The following is a 20,731-nucleotide window of genomic DNA, read 5'->3' as shown; positions in this document are numbered from 1 at the left end:
GGCCAAGGCAGATGAATGCATGGAGGAGAGGTTTGCAGGGCCTGACCCGCAGAGATGTCAAATGTGCCCAAGACTGAGGCACGTCCGTTGGCTGCGGCAACTGTGGGTCCCAGCGAGCTTTGGCCGCCTCCGTTTGCTCGTGGGCGCGTGTATGGCAGAGGTGCTGGGACAGGCGCACCGGCTGCCGGGTGAGCACCCGCAGTGAGGCCGCAGTGTCGCCAAGAGAGAAGGCCCCTGCAAGGTGCCTGGCTACTTCAGGGAGGACAGGGGCCCGCAGGTAGGAGGCGTCTGGGGGTGGCCAGCAAACCCACCCATCCAAGACCCCGGCCTTGAAAACGTCTCAGAGTTACCTGAGTCTGCCTTCCTCCCTGGGCTACCACTGCCCAGCCATTGTCCCGGACGCCGCCTGGCCAGGCCTTGTGTCCCGACCCCGGCCTGCGGGAGTGGGAGCTGGGTGCGAGTGAGAGAGGCGCAGAGCCCGGCAAACCTTGTGGGTAGTGCCGTCCAGGCTTGTGCCTGCATCAGCGTGCCGCGTCCTTCCCCACCGTTCACCCCTGTGCCCCACCAGGGCCCAGGAAACACGTCTACTTAGTCGACGCTCTGCCGTGCAGGCTTCCCTGACCTGTGGCTCCCAGCCCTTCCTCCTGCGGCTGCGCGGGCCTCTGCGTTCTCTGGGGGACCCGAGGGCTCAGCCCGACCGCCTGACCCCAGCTCCCCTGCGTCTACGAGCTCCCTCCGAGCACTGTGCCTGCCCACCGCGCGGACCGGCTCCGGGGTCTCTGGGCCCAGGAGGCGTCCAGCAGCCCGCCAGCTGCCTAGAACGTGCCATCGTGATTCATCATCCTGGTGCCACAGCCAGGCCCCGGGCCCAGCCTGTGAAGCCAAAACAAAAAAAGAAAAACAAGAAGAAAAAAAAGCGAAAAAATCGAGTGTGAAGTTAAGTAGCAAACTCATCATTGAAACTCTCACGTTTCCCGAGATGAGATGATTCCCATTAACAAAACACCTTCATTTTCGAGAATCCATGTTCACAGCTTGCTCTGTAGAGCCTGCCCCCGCAAGTTATGATTTATATTTTATTACAAGGTGAAGAGAGACAAAAAAAAATCCTCACAGGGGGAAAAAAAAAAAGGCCCGGCTGACTCTTTACAGCAACTCCCAGGGCATTTGATTTAAAGGGACATTGTCATCTTTAATGTTTTCATCCAGAGGAATTAGAGAGCGCCACCACGATAATTTAGAAGCTCCTGATTTAAGGGGCAGCCGCCGTGGTCTGGCTTCACTGTATTTCCCTTTTTATGGTTCCAGAGAGTATTTTCTGAGAGATAATAATGTTGGGTGATATTTCTCCTTTGGCATGTGGAGGCCCAAGAAGAAAATTAAAATAGGTCCTTTTGTCCCTCCCCTCTGATGCCAGGCTATGGATCGAGGAGGACTGTCACGGGCCACCTGCAGCCACTTCATCTTCCCAAGGCCGGGGCCTGCCTTTTGGTGTCCCCGTGGCAGCGACTGGGAAGCAGGCGGCCGTGCTGGCCCTGCTGGGATGCCCCGGACTGAGCTTCTGCCGGTCAGCGCCTTTGCGTGGGGCCCCCACCCCAGCCAGTGGTCACAGGAGCCTCTCAGCAGCATCCTTTTTGCTCCCTGTCCTGCCTCCTTGTAGATCTCTGTCGCCTCCAGAGTCCCCCAGCCCATGGTCTCCCCTGTGGGGGTCTCCAGGTCAGTCCTTCTCCAGCTGGCTTTGAGCATGGCCTTCCCTGCTTCCTTAATTCCCGGGGCTTGCGTGACAAGCCCAAACCCTGTGGCCTGGACCTGCGGGCCTGTGGCAGGAACTGTGATGTGTTCACAGAATCTGATTCCTTACCCTGCTGCAGACACAGCTAGGTGACATCTTCTGGCTGCCCCCGCAGTCGGGTGGCCGTGTGGCAGAGTTCTGACCCGTAGAATAAGTCAGAAGGAACACACACAAATCCATGCTGGGCCCTCCCTGCAAATTCCTACACAATTGGTCCTCTACGCTCTCTGGCCCTCTGTACTGGCCAGGTCCGGGACATCCAAGAAAGGAACCTGAGGCCCCAGGAGATGGTAGACTCACAAAACTGAAGATGGCCTGGGTCCCTGTGTCCTCGTGTGGCTGCAGACTGAACCCCAGCATTGCACTGTTCCATGGAGGGGGAATAAATCTGTATGCTGTTATGGCCCTGAGATTTGGGGTTGGATTGTGACGGCATCTAGCCCCCCGAGGAACACAGGTCTGTGCCGCTCTGGCTCTAGACTCCCTCCAGTGTCATCTTTTGCTTCTCCCTTACTCGCCTATGACACAACGGAGACACTGGCCATGCTGGGTGGTCTGGGGCCTTGCCACCTCTGACTGCCGTGTCTTTCCCTCTTCCCATGTCTCCCTGGGACAGCCCAGCCTTCCTTCTCCAAAGACTTCTGGCATCCTTGTGATGAGAGGCGTTACACCCTTCTTAGTTTCTATGGCATTCTTTTGGCAAACATCTCACAGCCTTTGGCCTGGTCTTTGCACATGCATTCATTTCCCAGTGGAGAGTGAACCCCCAGGGCAGAGGCCACATCTCACTCACCTTCACCTTGCTAACATTGGACATAATGTTATGGCACACTCAAAAGGCTCCCGTGTAGTGTGAACATAGCTTTTATACAGACTGGAAAACCAAAAACTTCCTGTAATTCTCTTCATTGTGATCGTCGCTTTCCTGTGATCGCTGGAACCAAGCCCCCAGGGTCTCCAAGGTATGCCTGTTGTCCAGTGAGCTCTTCTTTGCCTGCATCGAAACCGACCTCTCAGCTGCATCCGGCACAACCCACCACTTCCTGACTCACTCTTCTCTTGCCTTCCGGGACATCACACTTGCCTGGTTTTCCTCCCATCCCTCTGGTGTCTTCTTCTTCCTCTTTTGCTAGCTCCCCTCGTCTCCTGACCTCTTCGCACTGGAGACTCTTCAGGCTTCATCTTGCGTATTCATCTCCATCTACCCTCACCCGCTCAGTGACCTCATCCAACCTCACAGCCTCAAACATCGTCAACATGCGGAGGACTCCTTGTTTCCATCTCCAGCCTGAACCTCTCCCCTGAGCTCAGCCCAACTCTCTATTCGACAATGCCACTTGAATGTCTGATGGGCACCCCGAACTCGGTATGCTCCCACATGAACTGTTGCTCTTCCCCACCTAAACCTACTTCATCCCCTTGTCTCCCCCCTCTTTTTTCAAGCCCCCCCTCTTTTTTCATAACATATCCAGCCTACCAACAAATCTCTTTGGCACTGCCCTTCAAAATACACCTATAGTCTGGCCACTTCTCACCACTGCCCTGCCCAGCATCTGCCTCCTAGCCACGGTGTGTCTCCCTCCTAGCCACGGTGTGTCTACCTGGACTATTGAAACAGCTCCTTCACTTGGCTGCTTGTGTCTCCCCTTGCCCCACAACAGTCTTTTCTCAGAACAGCAGCCAGAGTGATTCTTTTAAAATATAAAGTCAGATCACATCACTCCTCAACTTGAAACCCCCCAAAAGACTTTCTGTTTCACGCAGTGTAAAAACAAGTCCTTATGTCGGCTTCTAGGGTCCCCCAGATCTCTGACCTCACCTCCTCCTTCCTAAGCCATCCCAGCTGCCAGGCGTGTTCTGACCTGAGGGTCCAGGATGTGTCTTCCCGAGGTGACCTCATGGCTAGTGCCCCTACCCCCCTCAACACCTGGCTCACCGGCCCCTTCTCGGCGAAGCCTTCCCCGCACTCCTGTGTGCCCCCTACCTGCCCTTCGTCTTCCTCTAGCTGTTGTTCTCCAAACACTTCTCATGTTCTCATCAGTGTTCCTGTTGTGGTTTATCTGTGTCTCTTCCCTGGAACGCGAGTTTCAGAGAGGGAGGATTTTTGTCTATTTCGAAACCTGCCGCATCGGCACGGCCTAGCACGGCGTCTGCCGGGAGTCTTTGCTGCGTGAATGCGCTCTGCTTCCGGGGCTAAGCATTTGTGACCTGCAGACCAGCCTTGGGGGCTGAGGGTGGTGGGGTTAGCGTGCAAGCTCAGTTGTACGTTCTGTAGAGACACCCCTGGGGCCACATGCGTGGGCTGAGCCCGCCTATCTCGGCCACGGCAGGCTGCCCTCCCGAATCAGGAGCTGCACCCTTTGATGGAAAACATTCTGAAACAAAGGCTCTACACAAGAGACAGGAGTACAAGTTTTCATGCCAAACAGCATCACCAAAAACCTGTTTTGCACTCATGTGTCCTATTCCACATGCTAGATCTCAAAAGCATTATGCAAAATGGATTAATTGATTTTTATAACATCTCTGCCAGACAGAGGAGGAATCAGTCCCCTGATCAAAGAAAGAAAACTCCGTTTTTGTGATTAAATTAGGGACAAAGATGGAGCAGGGGAGCCACAGGGCACCTGGAGCCAGGTTGGGCGCTCAGATCTGTCCTCAAGTCAAGGCTTAGAGTCAGTTGCATGTGACTTTGTCAGAGATGCACTGGGTGGGGGGGAGGGGCTGTAGCCTGAGTGCCTGGTTTTGAATCCCCAGCCTACTGGCTCCCAGTTGGGTGACTGACTCTGTGCCTCAGTTTTCCCAGCTCTAAAATGGGGATGAATGGTATTCTTTTCATTAGGACCATTGTCACTAGATACTGATTAAAGGGTCAGTAAATGTTATTAGTAATAGCAAATGTCACAGCAGAGCCACCTGCCACAGCCTCCTGCTGCCAGCCTTCCATGTGTGACTCTTAGGTGCCTGACCCTAGCTCCCTGTCCACTCAGACCCACAGAAGCCCTGGATGGATACATGGAGCCTCAGAAAGTACTTGCCTGATCACTCCTGACCCCCCTGGGATTAGGGCCCCCGAAGCCCCACTGCAGTCCTTCACACACTCTCCAAGTGAGGGTGCTTCTCATGGGCTGGCTTTTGTGGGCCAGAAGGCTGGGGCACCGGTGGGGTGTGTGGGGGTGGACCAGCAGTGTCCCCTTCTCTTGTTACACCCCCTTCTCTAACCACCCCCTTGGCCTAATTTGGGGTGCCCCCGGGTCCTGCTGAAGCAGGTGCTGGGGGCCACAAGTGGCTAGAGTTATGTGAATGGCACTACCGCTTCGTTTGGGCTCTAGAGCCTGACACCTGGGGTCCACATCCTGCCCTGCAGCTCTCCAGCTCTGAGATGCAGGCAAGTTACTTGGGAGATTGGTGCCTTCCAGCCTCTTTTGCAAAAAGGGGCTAATGACAGTTCATCCGTCATTGAATGTTGTGAGGATTAATGAGCTCACTTAGAACACTACTATGGCACGTGGTAAGGATGCTATGAACGCTGTGATTACCCAGGATGAATTCTGTGGCTCTGGAAGCAAGCTCTGCCACATGTCATGGGCCCCGTAATGCTCTGCTTCTGAGCCTTGATGCCTCTGCACCACGTGGTAGGTAACCTGCCCATGTGTCATGGCGGGGCTTCCCTCTTGTGAGGCCTGAATTATTGCCTCAGGAAGCAACTTGCAGCCAAGGTGACAGGGCCAGGCCTGTCATGGTCACCACTGTGCTCCCAGGGACCAGCCCAGAACTTGCCTGGAGCGGGCACTAGGCAGGAATAGCTACGTGAGAGCAAATATTCACCTGGTGCTTCAATATGGGGCATTTGCTTTAACTTCTATTTATTAAGAGCTTCCTAATCTGTTGGTTTTGTGACTTCAAACACCACTATTGTCACATCGGAAAGCTTCCTCCAGTAAACCAAGCTCTGGTGTTGACATATCTGATACCTGCTGGGGTGTCTCGGTTCACTCCGGAAGGTTCCTGCCACCCCCCCGGACGTGCCCATGCACCTGAGCGTCAGCGTCTGAGTTTGAGGAACAGGGGTGGGGGTCCAGGAGGCCACCCCCAGACATGCGGCCAGACTGAGGCCTGGGCCAAGGCCCTTGTGGCTCTGCTGTTGTAGGGACCACGCTGCTGTCCTGTGATGAAGGCCACCTCCCGCCCCCAGGCGTCCTGGTAGACATTCTGTTTGCAGACATTACAAAGCCTCTGCTCTTCAAAGGGCCGGGCTTGGTGCTGCCAGTTTAATCCAACGCAGGCCTTCCAAAGTTGAGCTGCCCAGGCTCTGGGCTTGTGAATATTTCATCTGTCCAGCTGCCCAGCCAGGGCCACCCACGGAGGGGCTGGGGCCTGCCTTCTGGAGGCCAGAGATCCTGGGCAGGCTCTGGGTCTGTGCCCTTCACCTCAACCAAGATCAATGCCCTCCCCTGACTTCAAAGGGAAACAGGCACGTGAGTGCGGAGGCTCGGGCAGGGTTCATGCGTTAGATGACCCCCCTCCTCCCTCCCATATCCATTTAATCCTGGTTCCTCCTCCTCTCCCAAACCACCGCTGCCCAGGGCCATTCAGCAGCAGCACACCCAGCTGCCGTGAGCACTCCTTCCTCTGTCTCGGCTGCCCCTTCTCAAGGGCTGCTTTTGAACTCTGACCAGGAGGTGGCTGGTGGGTGGGGAGGTAGGGAGGCTGGGAGGCTGCTGGGAGTCCGGGCATGAATAATCCAACTCAGGCTCTGAACGAGGGAGTGCTGACTCCAGGGGACTGGGAGCTCTGCTCAGCCTACATCTTCTTTGTTAACTTAGACAATGCAGGAAACACGTCCAAAGTAGATGCACACTGACCTGCGCCTCCAGTGAGGTGCGGCCAACAACCACTTCTCCGTTCATCACGAGCTGCCACTGCCTTGAAGGCCACACCGCCAGCACTCGGATGGTCTCCCCCACGTCTCCTCCTGGCTGGGAATGTGTATGCCCACCCTTGACTGGCAGCCAGGGGAGGGAAGTGCTCTGCCGTGGCGGGGCTGCGAGGCTGAGGCCCCAGGACATGTGAACAGAACTCTGAACCATGTAGGGCACAACCAGAATGTCTACGGGGCAGACTTTGCATCTAGATTTGGGCATACTGGGTGCCTTCAAGGCTCCTTTCAGGTGGGACCCCTGCTGTTCTCTTTCCAAACCCCAATCTCCCTGGCAGCCAAACTCCCTGATGCGGAACATTTCTGTGTTCTGTTTCTTTCACCTGAGCTCCATCAGGAAGTACTAGCTCCAAAGCCCACTGTTCTGCAGGCCACTGATTCTGTACGTGCCCCACACGCCTGGTCCTCCAGGGTCCCTGGGAGGACAGCTGTAGGCACGGTCACAGCATGGCAGGACGCTCGAGCCAGCCCACATCTCCCCCGTTCACCCCGGGCAGGGTTGTGGCCCAGGAGGCATAATGACCATTGTCTCCACAGAGACTCTGAGCACCACCAACTCCACTTGTCCCCTCAGCATCTCCAGGTGTCACGGGTTCACTTAGGAACTTTCTTGATGCCCTTGTTTGACCTCTGGTTCTTTTGGGCCAGCTCTCAACTCACTCCCATTTGTCTCGTCTGAGCTGGACATGCGTGGCCACTGTGGACTGCTCCATCCCCCACTGTGCCCTGTGCCCTGTACGCTGAGTGTTGGTGACCCCCCCCCACCTTCCGGGGGCTTCCCCCTCCGATGTGGCTGGTGCCTGGACAGTGCCCAGCCTGGAGCTTCCTGCCGGTGCCTGCTGGGCCATCCGCTTTTAGCGGCGTGTCAGCAGGGTTCCCTGAGCAAGGGGTGCTCTGAACACACATGAAAGGCACCGTGTGACTCCTGTTTCCAAGCTGTCCTCTCCCGGACTTTGAACCCACTGCCCAGCGCCAGCACACTTCTCAGCTCTGTTGCACAGAGGTGGACTTCTGAAGCTGGAACCAAGGGCGGGTCGGGGCTGAGAAGAGGGGTCTCTGGAAGTGCATCGATTTGCGGCAGCTGAGAAGGGATGCATATTTGATGGGGTTTGCGTTTAAGAGGAAAATGGCCCATCATGGGGACTTGATCACTCAGGAAGCATGCGGATGCCTGTTCCATGTGACAGGGGGCTCCTTGGGGCCCTGTCTCCTGGTAGAGCTGAAGCTCACCGATCCTGAGACACTCTTTCTATAGTTGTCTGAAAGGGACGCGGGTGACTGTGTCTGAGAACCTGCGGCACATGGGCTCGGACGTGGGAACCAGACAGAGGATGCAGGTGCTGGGCCGTGCCCTCTGCAGCTGCACGAGGTGAAGGCCGTCACACAGGGCTCAGCCTCACCGATCCCACACTGTGCCCTACCCCTCAGTCACAGATCTCGGCGATCTCTCTGGAACTGGGTCTCTAGGGGAAGAAATGGAGATTCCGAAGGGACCTGGTTAGAGCAGGACGTGTAGCCAGTGCCCTGGAGTCCGCAGGACTAGGTCTCCCTGGGCCTCAGTTTCCTTACCATAGGGACTCAGGGGATGAGGAGGGAGGCCTGCCAGGTGCCTGGAACAGCTTCTGGCATGTGGCCAACCCTCAGCTCAGGAGTGGCTCTGTCTGGAGGGCTTGAGAGCTTTCGGGAAGACAAGAGAGCCCAGAGAAGCTGCTCAGAAGAGCCCCCCGCCAGCTTGTACCACCCCTTCTGCCACCTGTGTAGGGGAGAGAGTCCTTTGGGCCCCATTTCCACTCCCACCTGGATGCGATTTGCAATCCCGACAAGTGTACAAACAGTTGTTGCGCCCAGAGCACCTGTCTGAAGACAAGACGCCCGTGCCATCTGGAGAGGAATGGCTCTCCAAGGGCTCCACTTGCGGGCTGCCTGGGGCGGCTCACACACCAGGCTCCTTTCCACGTTCCCCGGGCAGATCGCACACATGTGTGGAGTGGGACAGGGATGGGACAGCGCCGGAGGGGCTGGAAACCCAGCCGGAGCCCGACACGGGAAACCGCCGCCCAGTAGCCCCATGTTGCAAAGAGTGCCGGTGGGCACTGCGTGCAGCAGCCACCCCTGCGGGTGGTCCTCAGCTCAGTCTCGGCCTCAGCCCCCAGGCAGGAGAAGCCTCGGGATTCACTGGAGAGTCTTTCACAGACGGAAACAAGACTGATTTTCCTTCACAGGCCTCTGCTGAGTCCAGCCCATGTTCAACAAACTAGCGACGTATTTTGCTTGTCCCAGTACCAGCGCAGACCCCAGGGCCCAAAGCCAGCCGCCTTCCTAAGCAGAGGTCGAAATACGCGGCCCCCAGCATCCTATCAAATCCTGGGGGAGCTAAAATGGAACTCAGAGCTTCGAGAAGAGTGTTGTCAGCAGGCTTGCCTCCTACCCAGAATCGGACCATGTGCTTCTCCATCAGTGGGCAACACCTCCCACGTTCCCAATTTACTGCAAAGAGCATTTAAATCCCAGGCCTCCTTCCAGTGTCCCTCCTGGGAGCCTCTGGGATGCATCTGGTGAGGGTCCATCAGATGCCGGTGTCATAAGGGGATGGAAGGGTGGCTTTGCACTATCAGGGGGAAGGCTAGCTTTTGGGGAGAAACAAGTTCCATCAGGAGAGCAGTGAGTGGAAAGGAGCACGGGTGGGGACTGTCCAGGATGAGGGGCTGACTGCAGATAACACGGCAGCACTCTGCCAACCCGGCCATCCCGCAAACCCACTGCCACTGTGGAGCTGACCAGGGTGGGGAGTAGGATGACTTCCACCCCTGGTTTGCTGTTCTTCATTCTCAACCGCTACAACCACTCTAACCCTTTTCTCTTGTTTATCAGTAAAAAAAGCCGTCACGGTCCTAAATTCTTTGAACGAATGTTTATCAAGCACCTACTCCGTACCAGACTGAACCTTCTGGAAAGCTCCAGGCTTCTCTCTCTCTGGCTCCTGCTTTGCTCTCCAGCTGGACCAACATGCCCCAGGCGACAACCACCTAATTCTCTCTCAGAGGCAGCCCTTCCTCTCCTTCCCTCTGTTCTGCCTCCCCGGTTGGTGGCTGCCCTGACCCTTCTGCTGCAATCTTCATTTGGCCACTCTTGGTCCTGTGGCCTCTGCCCCTATTTCAACCGTCTACCATCTTCCCTGCCCTCAGCCCCTGGGGCTGGAGGCTTGTTGAGTAACAGTCACAATAAGGTAAAGACCAGCAAGCCAGGGGGTGCTGCAGGTGCAGCGAACACCTGGGATGGGTCAGCGGCTGTGGCCTGAGGTCTCCAAACAGCCGCTCATCTGTCAGCCGAGGGCCTGCCTCAGGCAGGGAGCAGCAGCCTGAGTATCCGCTGACCCTCCCTCCTCTCCCAGGAGAAGACACCTCTCCCTGTCTCTGCGGTCCTGCCCGTCCCCAGGGCCTAGCTCTCCAGCTATGTCTTCCAGAGTCACCATGGTGCTGGGGCTTGTGAGTACTCCCAGGCCCCCGAGTGGCCCATAGGCTGCTCGCTTGCTCAGTCACTACGCCCGTGTGAGTGGAGCCCTCTTGCAGCTCTCTGCTCCCCAGCACAGCCCACAAGCCGGGCCTGCGTGGTGGTGGTGAAAGGGTCTTGCAGGCACCATCACAGAGCCTGAAAACCGGTGGCTGGAGGGAAGAGAAGACAGAGGCAGAGGACATGGGATCTGTGCTCCATGCACACAGCCTTGGTGAGGGCTCTCCTCTCAGAAACACACTGGTGGGCCTTCTCCACACCTCAGAACAGAGGGTTCCCTAGTGCTCGAGAACTTACACCTGCCACCCAGGCTACCCCCACAAGGAGACTCGAGTGTGACTGGCGGGCCCAGGAGGCAGCAGGCTGGGGTGCACCCCTGCGTTGCGCTCAGCTTGCTCTCTGGGCTCTTGCCTTGAGCCGGGCCCTGCATCCGACGGGCCCCTTTGAGCTCTGAGTGGCTTGGCCATTCACATCCCAATGCTTCTCAGCCCTCCAATGCCAGGGAGTGAGCTAGGAAATCGGTAATGTGACCTTCAGTGCTTAATTGCATGTTGAAGTCCTTTGAAGTCCTCACAAAAGCTTTGCAGAAACACGGAGATTTACGAGGACAATGTGGTGCTATCCTGGTAAGAAGCTGACATTTAAATTGTTCTCGTTTTATATCTTTGTAATGAAATTCTTTGTTTCCTCTGCAGCCATTTCTGAGTATTTACTAACATTCAGAGAGCCCTCTATACCGTGCAAAATCTCAAGTTTCTCTGTAGCGCATAACGTCAGGCGGGGCTCTGGGACAGGAGACCAGAGCCTGATCTTCAGACCTGCTGGGAATTCTGACCCCGGGACACTGAGGAACAAGGTTTCAAGCCATCCGGCTCCTGCCTCTCCCTCCAAGAGGAGGGTTTTATAAAAAAATCACCAAAGCATCATATTTTAATGAGTTTTCTTTGCAATTTGTATATAATAGATTTTCAATAACAACCTGTAATTAGTTCATTTTCTACTATTCAATTGCTCTGCACTGAGGCCATTGACAGCTTCCAGCTGGGATCTTTAAAAATGGAAAGTGCTTGAAGACTCAGCTCCAGACAGCGCTGGAAACTGCAGGCCGAGAGTACAGCTGGTAGGAGCAAACCGCGGAGGATGGAGACAGGCGAGAGGCAGAAGCGGCCGCACACAGCAGAGCTGGCTCAGAACCGACCCTCTGACAGCATGATGGGGGGCGGGATGGCCCCAGCCTGGAGCCCTGGTATATACAGGGGGTCCCCATTCCAGCAGCCCTGCTCCCCAGTGCGCAGGTGCTCACTGAACATCACCCCCAGCTCAGGGGTCGCCAGTGGCTTTTCCGGCCCCGCTGGAGTGAAGGGACAGTGAGCACGCCCTCAGCTGCCTTTGTGCCCTCTGCAGAGAAAAGGGGCCTGGAAGGACAGAGGTCATGCACTGGGGAGGCTCCTTACACAGTGACCCTGCTTGCTGTTCTGTCCTGACCATCATCCGTGGAGCCTGGAAGGTTCCAGCGGGGACAGGGGCTTCCAAGGGTAACTGCAGCCCTCCAGCTGACCCCTGGGCCCTTCCCGGGAACTTGTCTGGGCTGGCACACCTGCAGACTCCCGAAAGGCTCGGCGCGGGCTGGGAGAGGCCTGCGGGGATCCAAGCAAGGTGGGCTTGCTCCTGCCCCAGCCCTGCCCCGGAAGCCGTTCCCCTTCTGGCAGCCTCCTCAGGTACCGCCGGCCCTGTGCCCCTTCAGGACTGCACACTGTGCCCACCTGTCTCACCTTTGCCTCTCTCCTCACCCTCTGCCTGGTTATCTCCAGCTTGGTCTTCAGGCCTCAGCTCCAAAGTCCCTTCCTGACCTCTCGCGGTGGAAAGCAGATCCTCCCTGCCAGCCCTGCACCCAGTTATTCTCTGTCCCAGCTCCGACTTTGTTTATCTGCTTGTCTGTCTGCCATCGTGCAAGCTCCCCGCAGGCAGGGCCTGCCGGCAGGTCGGGCTCACAGCTCCGTCGCCTGCCAGAGAGTGTGTCGGTGGTACCTGTTTCCTGACTAATGTTTTCCCCCTCCTACTGTTCTCAGTGTCTGTTTCAGAACCTCTCCTCATGCATGGTCTTCCTGCCCTGGCCAGGCGCCTCTGGAATGTTCTGGTCAGCTGGCCTGCTCCTTAAATGGACAGCGTCCTCTGCCTGGGCCTGAGTGGAGAGAGGAGGCCTGCACGCCCACCCTCCTTTCCTGGAGCCCGGCTCACACCAGCTTCAGGGCAAACACGCCAGTCCCAGTACTGCTGCCTTTGATGTTTCTGGCACTGACCTGAGTCAGAGAGCCGGGGTCCCTGTGCTCAGTGGATGTGCTCATGAGGCCTGTCCTTCTATGCTGCCAGGGCCCAGCTTCGGGTGCGGGGGGGGGGGGGGTGATTCTCGAGGGGCCAGGCTCTCCAGGTTTCAGGGCATGCTGTGTGTTCCTCTGGGGGGGGGGTCACCTTTGCCACTGGGAGGTGGCCTCAGGTGGGAGGGAGGTGGCCCCGGGGGCCCAGCAGGGGCTGTGCTGGGTGGGTGTGTTTCAGCTTCCCGGAGCTACACTCGGAGGAAGTACAACCCCCCATTTCAGGCTAATGAATTACTTCCCAAAGGGCATGGATTTGCACAGAGATGGCAAAGCCACCGTCTTGGTGGGACGGCAGGAGCCAGAGGCCCTGCGCCGGGTCCTCTGTAGCCAGGGTCCAACATGGGTGGGGGTTGGGGACGTGGCCGTGGGCTGCTGCGGGGCTGCAGAGCGGCAGTGAGCGGGAGCCCTCACCTCCACACACACTTGTCAGAGGTAGAGGTAATTAAGCAGCGTGCTGGTAGCCTAATAGCCTAACAGAACGCTTATCCTGAGGAGGGCTGATGGCCGATTAGTGGCCCTGGGAGCAGAATGCGAACTTGACACGGCAAGCAGCTCTTGTCTTCCTTAAGGAAGCATTAGGCCCATGTGGGCATCGGGGCTCACATCACACCCCGGTCACTCACCCAGGTGATCAGGGATGTCTGGGCTGCTAGGGAAGCCACCGAGGTGCCCTCACTGGCCTGGGCCAACATGGCTGGTGCTCCCCCACCAGGGGTCCTGGCTGTGGCACCCCACAAGGCACTTCCTCTGCTCCCTGCTGGAGATGTGCAAAGACCCTCTGGGACCTTTGGAAACAGTCTCATTGTGTTTGGACTCCTCTGTTTGCCACACGTATTTCTCCTCATACTTTCTCCCCTCACTGAACGAACACATGCCAAGGGTTTCCTGGGTGCCAGACCCCATTCTAGGCATGAGCACATGGTAAGCAGCCAGCCTCTGGCATCATGGGGCCTACACACTCATTTAGGGCAGGATAACAATGAGAGGGCACAGGCTGATGGGGCTGGGAGCTGGGGGCTGTGGGAACACATGCAAAATTCTTCGAGTCTGTCACTGACCTACCTGGTTCACGATTACTTAGCACTTACCAAATGCAAGGTATCATTCTAACGGCCTTACATGTATTATCTCATTTAATCCCGAGCATGCCTCTGTGGTGGTTATTATGCCATTTTACAGATGAGGAACTTGAAGCTCAGCTTTAGCTCTGGTAAAGAACTGTCCAAGGTCACATAGCTAGTAAGTGGCAGAACGAGGATTTGCACCAGGATGATACTTAACCAGCAGGCCACAGCCTGGTTATTGTGTAGAGGTGAACTCAGGGATGTGAGCGCACACAGGAAGATATGTGGGGCTCTGCAGAAGGAAGAGAAATCAAGGAAGACTTCCTAGAGGAGGAGACCATTGAGCTGGGACTTGAAATTTAGGGAAACCCACTGTGGGGACAGTGAAATTCTCCTTACTGGAGAGTACTGATGAATTGTAAAGTACGTTTAAATGCATGAGAAGTTTCTGGAATTAGGCATTTGGGTTCAATAATGGTTCTGCTACCTGGTGGCTGTGTGACTATGCGTTAGCTACTTAAGTGCCGTGAATTCCTATCTCTTTATCCGTAAAATTGGGTCATAATACTCAGTGCTGACACATGATTAATGTTAGGTATCGTTTTATAGGACTTGATACTAAGAGACCACTATTAACTCAAGTCCTATTAACAAGCAAAATGATTCAGATGGTACCCTGACTTTGGCTTCGGGGGCACATAGCAAGGACCCATGGAAGCCTCTTTGGAGGCCCTCTGTCTATGCCTGAGGTGAGGAGAAAGCACCTTCACCTCTGTTCTTGGGAGCGGTGGTGAGACTTCCAGCACCTCCTGCCTTCTGATTTCCAATTCCTCCTTTGGCTGCTCTCATTTTACTGTTTTATACCCCTGAGTAAATGAGGGCCCAAGGGCAGTGAATCAGATTTTTGGACACGTGATTTGCAAGTCCTCTGTGAGGCAAGCATTCTCTCCCTTTGGGGTTAAGGGTGTCATGCCAGCAAAGGTCTTGGCCTCCACCAGCACCGAGACCCAAGCACAGGGATCACTTGCTCTCCAAACTCAAGAATCAAAGAGATCAATTCTTTGATAGACTCCATGCTCTCTGAAGTTTCCTACTCCTTCCTGAACACTCAGAAACCAAACGGAGGCTAAAGCAGCATCCTCACCATCTGAACCGAGTCTGAACTCACCTCACAGGACTAAGGAGCCGGATAGATTGCGTGTTGTTTAGGTTTGCCGCTGCGCTCAGCACAGGGTGCCCTGAGGACCGCCTGAGACAGCGGGTCTGGCGTGGTGTCTGGCCTGTGGCGGGCATTCCTCACCCCAGGGGATAAGGACACGGAAGGTGAGGCGTACCTTCCTTCCCTTTTGCAGCAGCGATGGCAGAAAAACAGCTATAAATTCGCCAGCTGACCGCTTCATCCATTTCACAGAGTTGCCCTGGATACAGAGGTATTGCCAGCATCAGACAAAACCACTGCTTCCTTCCCATCGGCCTGGAGCGGAGGGACGGTGTCCCGCTCCTGTTCCCGGTCCTGCACAGGCTGCTCCCCGAGGCCCTCCGGCCACAGACTCTCCCCGCGGACACGGTGCATCTGTGGTCCCAGCACATGAACGCACGAAGCCCTTCATCCCGCACAGCGCGCTGCTCAAACCTTTCCTTCCCATCCAACACATCGCTCTCACAGGATTAATTAAAAGGACAAGTATCTTTCTTAAAAAGCAGAAGAAACTTGTAATGAATTTAAAGGGAGAGAAAAATCCTCTTTCAAGAAACATGTTTTCCCCACGATCCCAACCCGAACATTCAGAAAAGTGCAACAACATGCATTATTGAAAAGCTTTTTAAACGAGCAACTTTTAGATTAGTTTATTGTGATGAATGGATGGGGCCGGTGCACATCTTGCTCGCCAAGGACCCTGGAGCCTGGGCCTCTGCCTCCCAGCAAAGAGTGGTGTCCTGTGTGCGCAGGGCGTGGGGAGAGTGGAGGGCATGTGCCCTTAGTTCTGAGGTCAGCCCGTGGTCTGGAATGCCGAAAGCCATTTGAAGAGAATGTTTAGGTGACAGATGAAGGCCCCCCCTTCTGTGTTGCTCCTGTCAGGGCACAGAGATGGGTGATCGGGAGACTTAGCTCCGTCGGACAGACAGACAGAACCGACTCCCATGACTGAGGGACCTGTCCTCTGCACCCCTCCCTGGGGAGGGGTCACCTGTTCCACAGAGACAGGAGGAGGGCACGGCCCCACCATGAACCAGCTCGACCGAGCATGGCAGCCACCAGCTCGGGGTCCCTGGCAATGCCCTCAGCCAGCTGCAGACGACGGCAAACACCGGCCCTGCCTGAGCTAAGCCAGCTACCTGAGAAGACATGATTTAGGACACCTCCTTCCCTGACCCCCCAAAACTTAATACAACCTGCTTTGCAGGGAAAAGTTCTCCAAACCCATCCTTCAATACAGTGACCGAGTCTTGCCAGGAGTCACCCCATAGACCCTGTCCTGCCTGGTACCCAAGGACACTGGCAAAAAAGCAAATACAATTTCAAAGTCTTCACCTTTGCCAGCCCATCAGCTCCAGGTTTTAAAATTAAATCCAAAATGTTGTTGCCGAAATGTGTGAGATATTGCTTTCTGAGTTTTAGTGAGGTTTCTTTAATGTCCATTGATGTCTGGGTAATAACTTGTACCTATATGTCTCATTTCAATTACCTACTTAACATCCACTGAACCGTGAATCCATTCCCAGAGCTATGGGGACTCAGTGTAGGGTTCCTATGACTTTGAAGAACCATTGACGCCACATGCTCCGCGTGGCCGCATGTCAGGCCTTTATGGCTGGGTTAATTCATTTTGTGGCTTCCTTAATGGCTGTGAGTTTACATTTTATTTCATATCTATTTTTTTGGGTTGGGCTGTGATGAATGGTTTGGCTGCCTGGTTCAAAACAAGTCCAAGGCGACAGCAGAATCTAATTTGCTTTAAAAAATGATGATTATAAAGCTTTTCAAATAATCATCCAGGAATGAAGGCAAGAGACACCGCATGGCTCTGCAGAGGTGAGGCAGTGACTCCCTCCTTCTCCACAGGTAGCTCATGTCTCTAACGACCCTCATCAGGGGCCTAGGGAAGCCTTCCTTTCATCTCGGGCAACCAGGACACTTGCATTTCCTCCAGAGTAAAGCCAATAGTTTGCTGTTTGGTCCTGACTGGTTCTCAGAAACAGAGCTCATGGAGCAGAGGCTTCTGGGGTGCCGGGAACCAGGATGGAGCTGAGCAGGGCCTGCTCTGCTTAGAGATGTCATCACGGGACATCTAAGCACTGATGCCTGGGGCAGCCTCCTCAAAGTCCAGCCTTGGCCCCTGGCTCTGAAAATGCGCTGACCTCTTCCTTCCTAGCAGACGGGCCAGAGCCCAGAAAGCATCGCTGGGAATGCCTCACAGCTGTCCCCAGGACACTGGTTGCTGCTTTCCTGACACGGACGGCTGCTCTCCTTGTCATCTGCCCTGACCTCTTCTTTTTCCTGGTTCCTGTTCTATGGGATTAGAATCATCAGGGGGTCTCTAGGGAAGGTGGAGAGAATATTGCAGGGGGGAGCTCTGAGGACAGGAGGGAGGGTCTTGTCCAGTGATGACACGTCAGTGCCTAACAACTGGCTCCCCAGAGAGAAAAAATTCCCCCCACTTTTGTAGCATTTGTGTGGTATAAATTTCCGTGGTGTAAATACTCCCACCATGGCTGGTTTAAAGATATTAATTGTTTAACTGCAAAATTCCTGAAAATCTAATAATTGGCTCTCGTGAGCTGGGTCTAGGGAGATGCTGGTACTGCCACATATTCTAAAATTTCGAGATTTATTTCAAGGCATAAATTACTCTATCCACAAAGCAAACTCCTCCCACAGCAGGTGAAGCTGCCAGTCATTCACACCTTATTATGAACTAGTATACATCGATATGAGTGTCAGGAGCGGGCAGGGAGGAGGATGACGGGGAACCACAGCTCATCACAGTGTATCAAGCAGAGCCCTGTAACTGGGGTTAGACTTTGAGCTTCGGCCACAGGGATGCTGTGAACTGGAAAGGCACCCCCGTGTGTCAAGCTCACAGACACTTCCCACAGGGGACAGTCAGGCTCCCTCCTCTCATGTCACGGGAGTTACCTCCGCTATCTGCCACAAGAGCCCTTCCTGCCAGCGAATCACAAGGCCTCCTTCCTGAGCCTGGCGAATGTTTGCAAGAATGGCACCGAAGGGGTGTCGACGCGGAGTGGGAATACTTTTCTGGAAAGCACAACTCCAGGTAGAGGTTGGGGCTGGGGGAGAGGATGTCAGGAGCTGTGGTTCGGAGTCCTTGCTGCACCCTGGGGCTTTCACACTTACTCCCCAAATCCCAGGGGTTGCTGTGAGGAGCAGGGAGCTTGCAGGGGACGTCCGATGGTGCCTCATCCAGGATGCACATAGCAGCTGCTTTAAGCAGAGGCTGAATGTTCTCTGACATAAAGGGGTTCCTCTCTTTGGGACCAAGAGTGTCCCCTCTCATTTCAAGTTCAGGCCTGGCAGTGCCCTCCCCTCTCCTCACTGCTGAACTACATGAGGTGTCTGCTGAAGCCCCCTACTCCTGCCTGGCCAAGCCTCCAGGACCCTCCTGCATGATTTGCCTTCAGTGTGGCCAGGCGGCAGCCTGGAAAAACCCTAAAAGCCATTCCCTCCAGGTGCAGTCATAGACGGCCCCCCTCCCCAGGTGTGTGGCAGTGCCCCCCCCCTCCCTGGACACACTTACATCACAGTCTGGGTTCCTCCAACAACACCGAGAAGAGCCTTTCTCCAAGAAGAGCAGAAGCAAGTGTTCCCTCTTCCCACCCAGGCTCCTTTACCTTGTTCTTAAAGCTAGGCTTGTTGGAAAACAAATTCAACTGCTTTCATGTATAAAAGAAACCAATGCCGGCGACAACCCAGGACAGTCTCCAGACAGAGCCCGTCCTCGCGCTGACTTACGGAAGGCTGTGTAGAACTCATGGAGGGTCAGGGAGCCGTCACTGTTATAGTCATCAAATCGGAGGAGGTCACTGGGCGAGCACCCCAGGAAGTCGTCCTCCAGGTCCTGCTCCTGCAGCACGTGCTGTGGGTGAGGAAAGCGATGAGGTCAGAGTGGGGAGTAAGGGCAGGGCCATGGGCCTGGCTGGAAGATGGCTCAGGCCAAGAGGGGCCGCAGTTGCCCCCTGAGGGAGGGGCAAGGACTCCTGTGGTAGCTCTGGAGGCCATGGGGAGCACCCCAAGCTCTCTGGTTTTCTCTTGCCTGACCCTCTCATTCTAGAGATGAGGCTCAGAGAGGGCAGGGACTTTCCCAAGGTCACACAGGGGTTGGGGCAGAGTCGGGATGAGCGTTTAGGTGAGTTTTCTCCCCATCTGGGTGGACAGACTCCAGGCAGTCTCAGTTGGGCACGATCCTTGAAGATCCTGGTCTACCCCTTCATGCCACAGATGGGGAAACAGAGAAGGGAAGGAGCCTGATCACACAAACTCAGCAAAGAAACAGCGGCTGAGCTCAGTGTGGGAACCGAGGTCCCATGGCTCCCAGCTGTGTGGGGCAGGAAGGTCACTGCTGCGTCAGTTCATGCCTGCCCAGCCCTCCAGCCAGCCGCAGCACCTCTGAGCCACAGCACCCCTCCCCCCAGAGAGGGGCAGCTGCCTTTCTACTGACTTGGCCTGAGCTCCCTGCCTCTGCCTGCCCTGTTCTGCCAGGGGCACAAACGTCTGCCCATGGGATCCTGGCCTGGTGCTATGGATGAACCCTTGTGAACTTTTCTCTGGATGTGGCCTTCCCAGCACGACCAGCCACATGCCAAAGGGGACTCAGTGTGGAAATTCCAGGCACCCTCGCTCAGCTGAAGAGGCTGGGGTGTCTGAGACTAAAGTCTTGCAAGGAAAATGCTCAGAATGAAATGTCAGAAGAAAGGAAATGATTTCATTTTATTTGGAGGGGGAGGACAGAGACATCTTCTCTTTACTTAACAGTCTTAGCTTTGGCCTGTTATATTAAAGGCAATTTAATGTGATAACGTTAAAAAAAATGACCCTTCACCCAGCAAGTAAGTGTTCAATAAAAGGGAGATCAACCATAACGCTGGAAATCAATCTTCCAAAGATGGAAATTTCCCCTTGTCTATTTTTGCATTGGAAATTGATTAACTTTTCATAGGACCGACAAATTTTTCCCTGATGCCTTTGATTTAGTCAGGGAAAGGCCCCCTTTAGCTGGGCTCCACATGGCAGGTTTATGAAATGGACTTTAAATACATTAAATTTTAAAGAGGAAGTCATAGCCCAATTACCATGCTTGTTAATGGCTTCAGGTGCCTCTGGGCACGTCTCCACCAGGTTAGAGCAACATGTCCACGCAGGGTCTGTCTACCTGTCAGCCGCCTGGGAGCCCTGCAGGGCTGGGGTGGCAAGAGCCCACAGGTGCGTCTGTCTAAGACAAGCCAGAGCCGCCTGTTCTCGGTGCTCCCTGCATAGCCTCTAGTGCGGGGACCTTCCACGTGGTTCTTCTTTCAGGTAACTGTAACTGACGGGACCTGGGCTTTTCCCAGAGTGGCGCAGGTCATCTGTGGGTGGCCCTGCTCCTTGGTGTCTTAGCCATAGCTGGGAGCCAAGTATGCCTGGATGTGTTGGCATGATGGCCAAGACCCCAAGGAGCAGGGTCAGCCACCCACAGATGGCCCAGCCAGGGCTGGGATGGCATGTGCCTGGGAGGCTGTGGGCAGCAGGTCCCCGAGAGGCAGGCTCTGGAGGGACTGGCACGCGTTGCCCGCGTGTGGATGAGTAGAGCAGAGTCTGCAAATGCCCGAGGATCTGCGGTTCGCAGCGCACACTCTGCAAGCAGGCTCTGGGCTGGCTGGAGCAGAGGGCCTTGAGAGGGGGACCCTGTGTGGCCAACCCTCCAGGTGGCCGCTCTGTACTCAGGTCTTGTGGGCACCTCCTGGCCTCACAGACATTGGGAGGACAGGGTGGAGCCTTCTGGTGGGCACCTTTCTCCCCAGGGAGACCCCCGTGTGGCGAGGAGAGCAGGTGCCG

The 20,731-nt window shown here is 55.4% G+C and overlaps 1 protein-coding gene across 3 annotated transcripts in view; it reads right to left on the bottom strand.

Annotated features, from left to right (window-relative positions):
* FSTL4 (follistatin like 4) overlaps nt 1-20,731 on the bottom strand; it is a 531,228-nt gene that overhangs the window by 94,716 nt on the left and 415,781 nt on the right. For all 3 annotated transcript variants that reach the window (XM_087862279.1, XM_087862278.1, XM_087862280.1), the window contains one exon: nt 18,653-18,776. In XM_087862279.1, coding sequence (XP_087718405.1) covers nt 18,653-18,776 — 124 coding nt within the window. The remainder of the gene's footprint in view (nt 1-18,652; nt 18,777-20,731) is intronic.

The sequence above is a fragment of the Ursus americanus genome, chromosome 5 (assembly GCF_024610735.1).
Source record: "Ursus americanus isolate L20-20 chromosome 5, mUrsAme1.1.p, whole genome shotgun sequence".
Lineage (NCBI taxonomy): Eukaryota > Metazoa > Chordata > Mammalia > Carnivora > Ursidae > Ursus > Ursus americanus.
The sequence above is the reverse complement of the archived record's forward strand: the minus strand, read 5'-3'. Positions and strand labels throughout refer to the sequence as shown.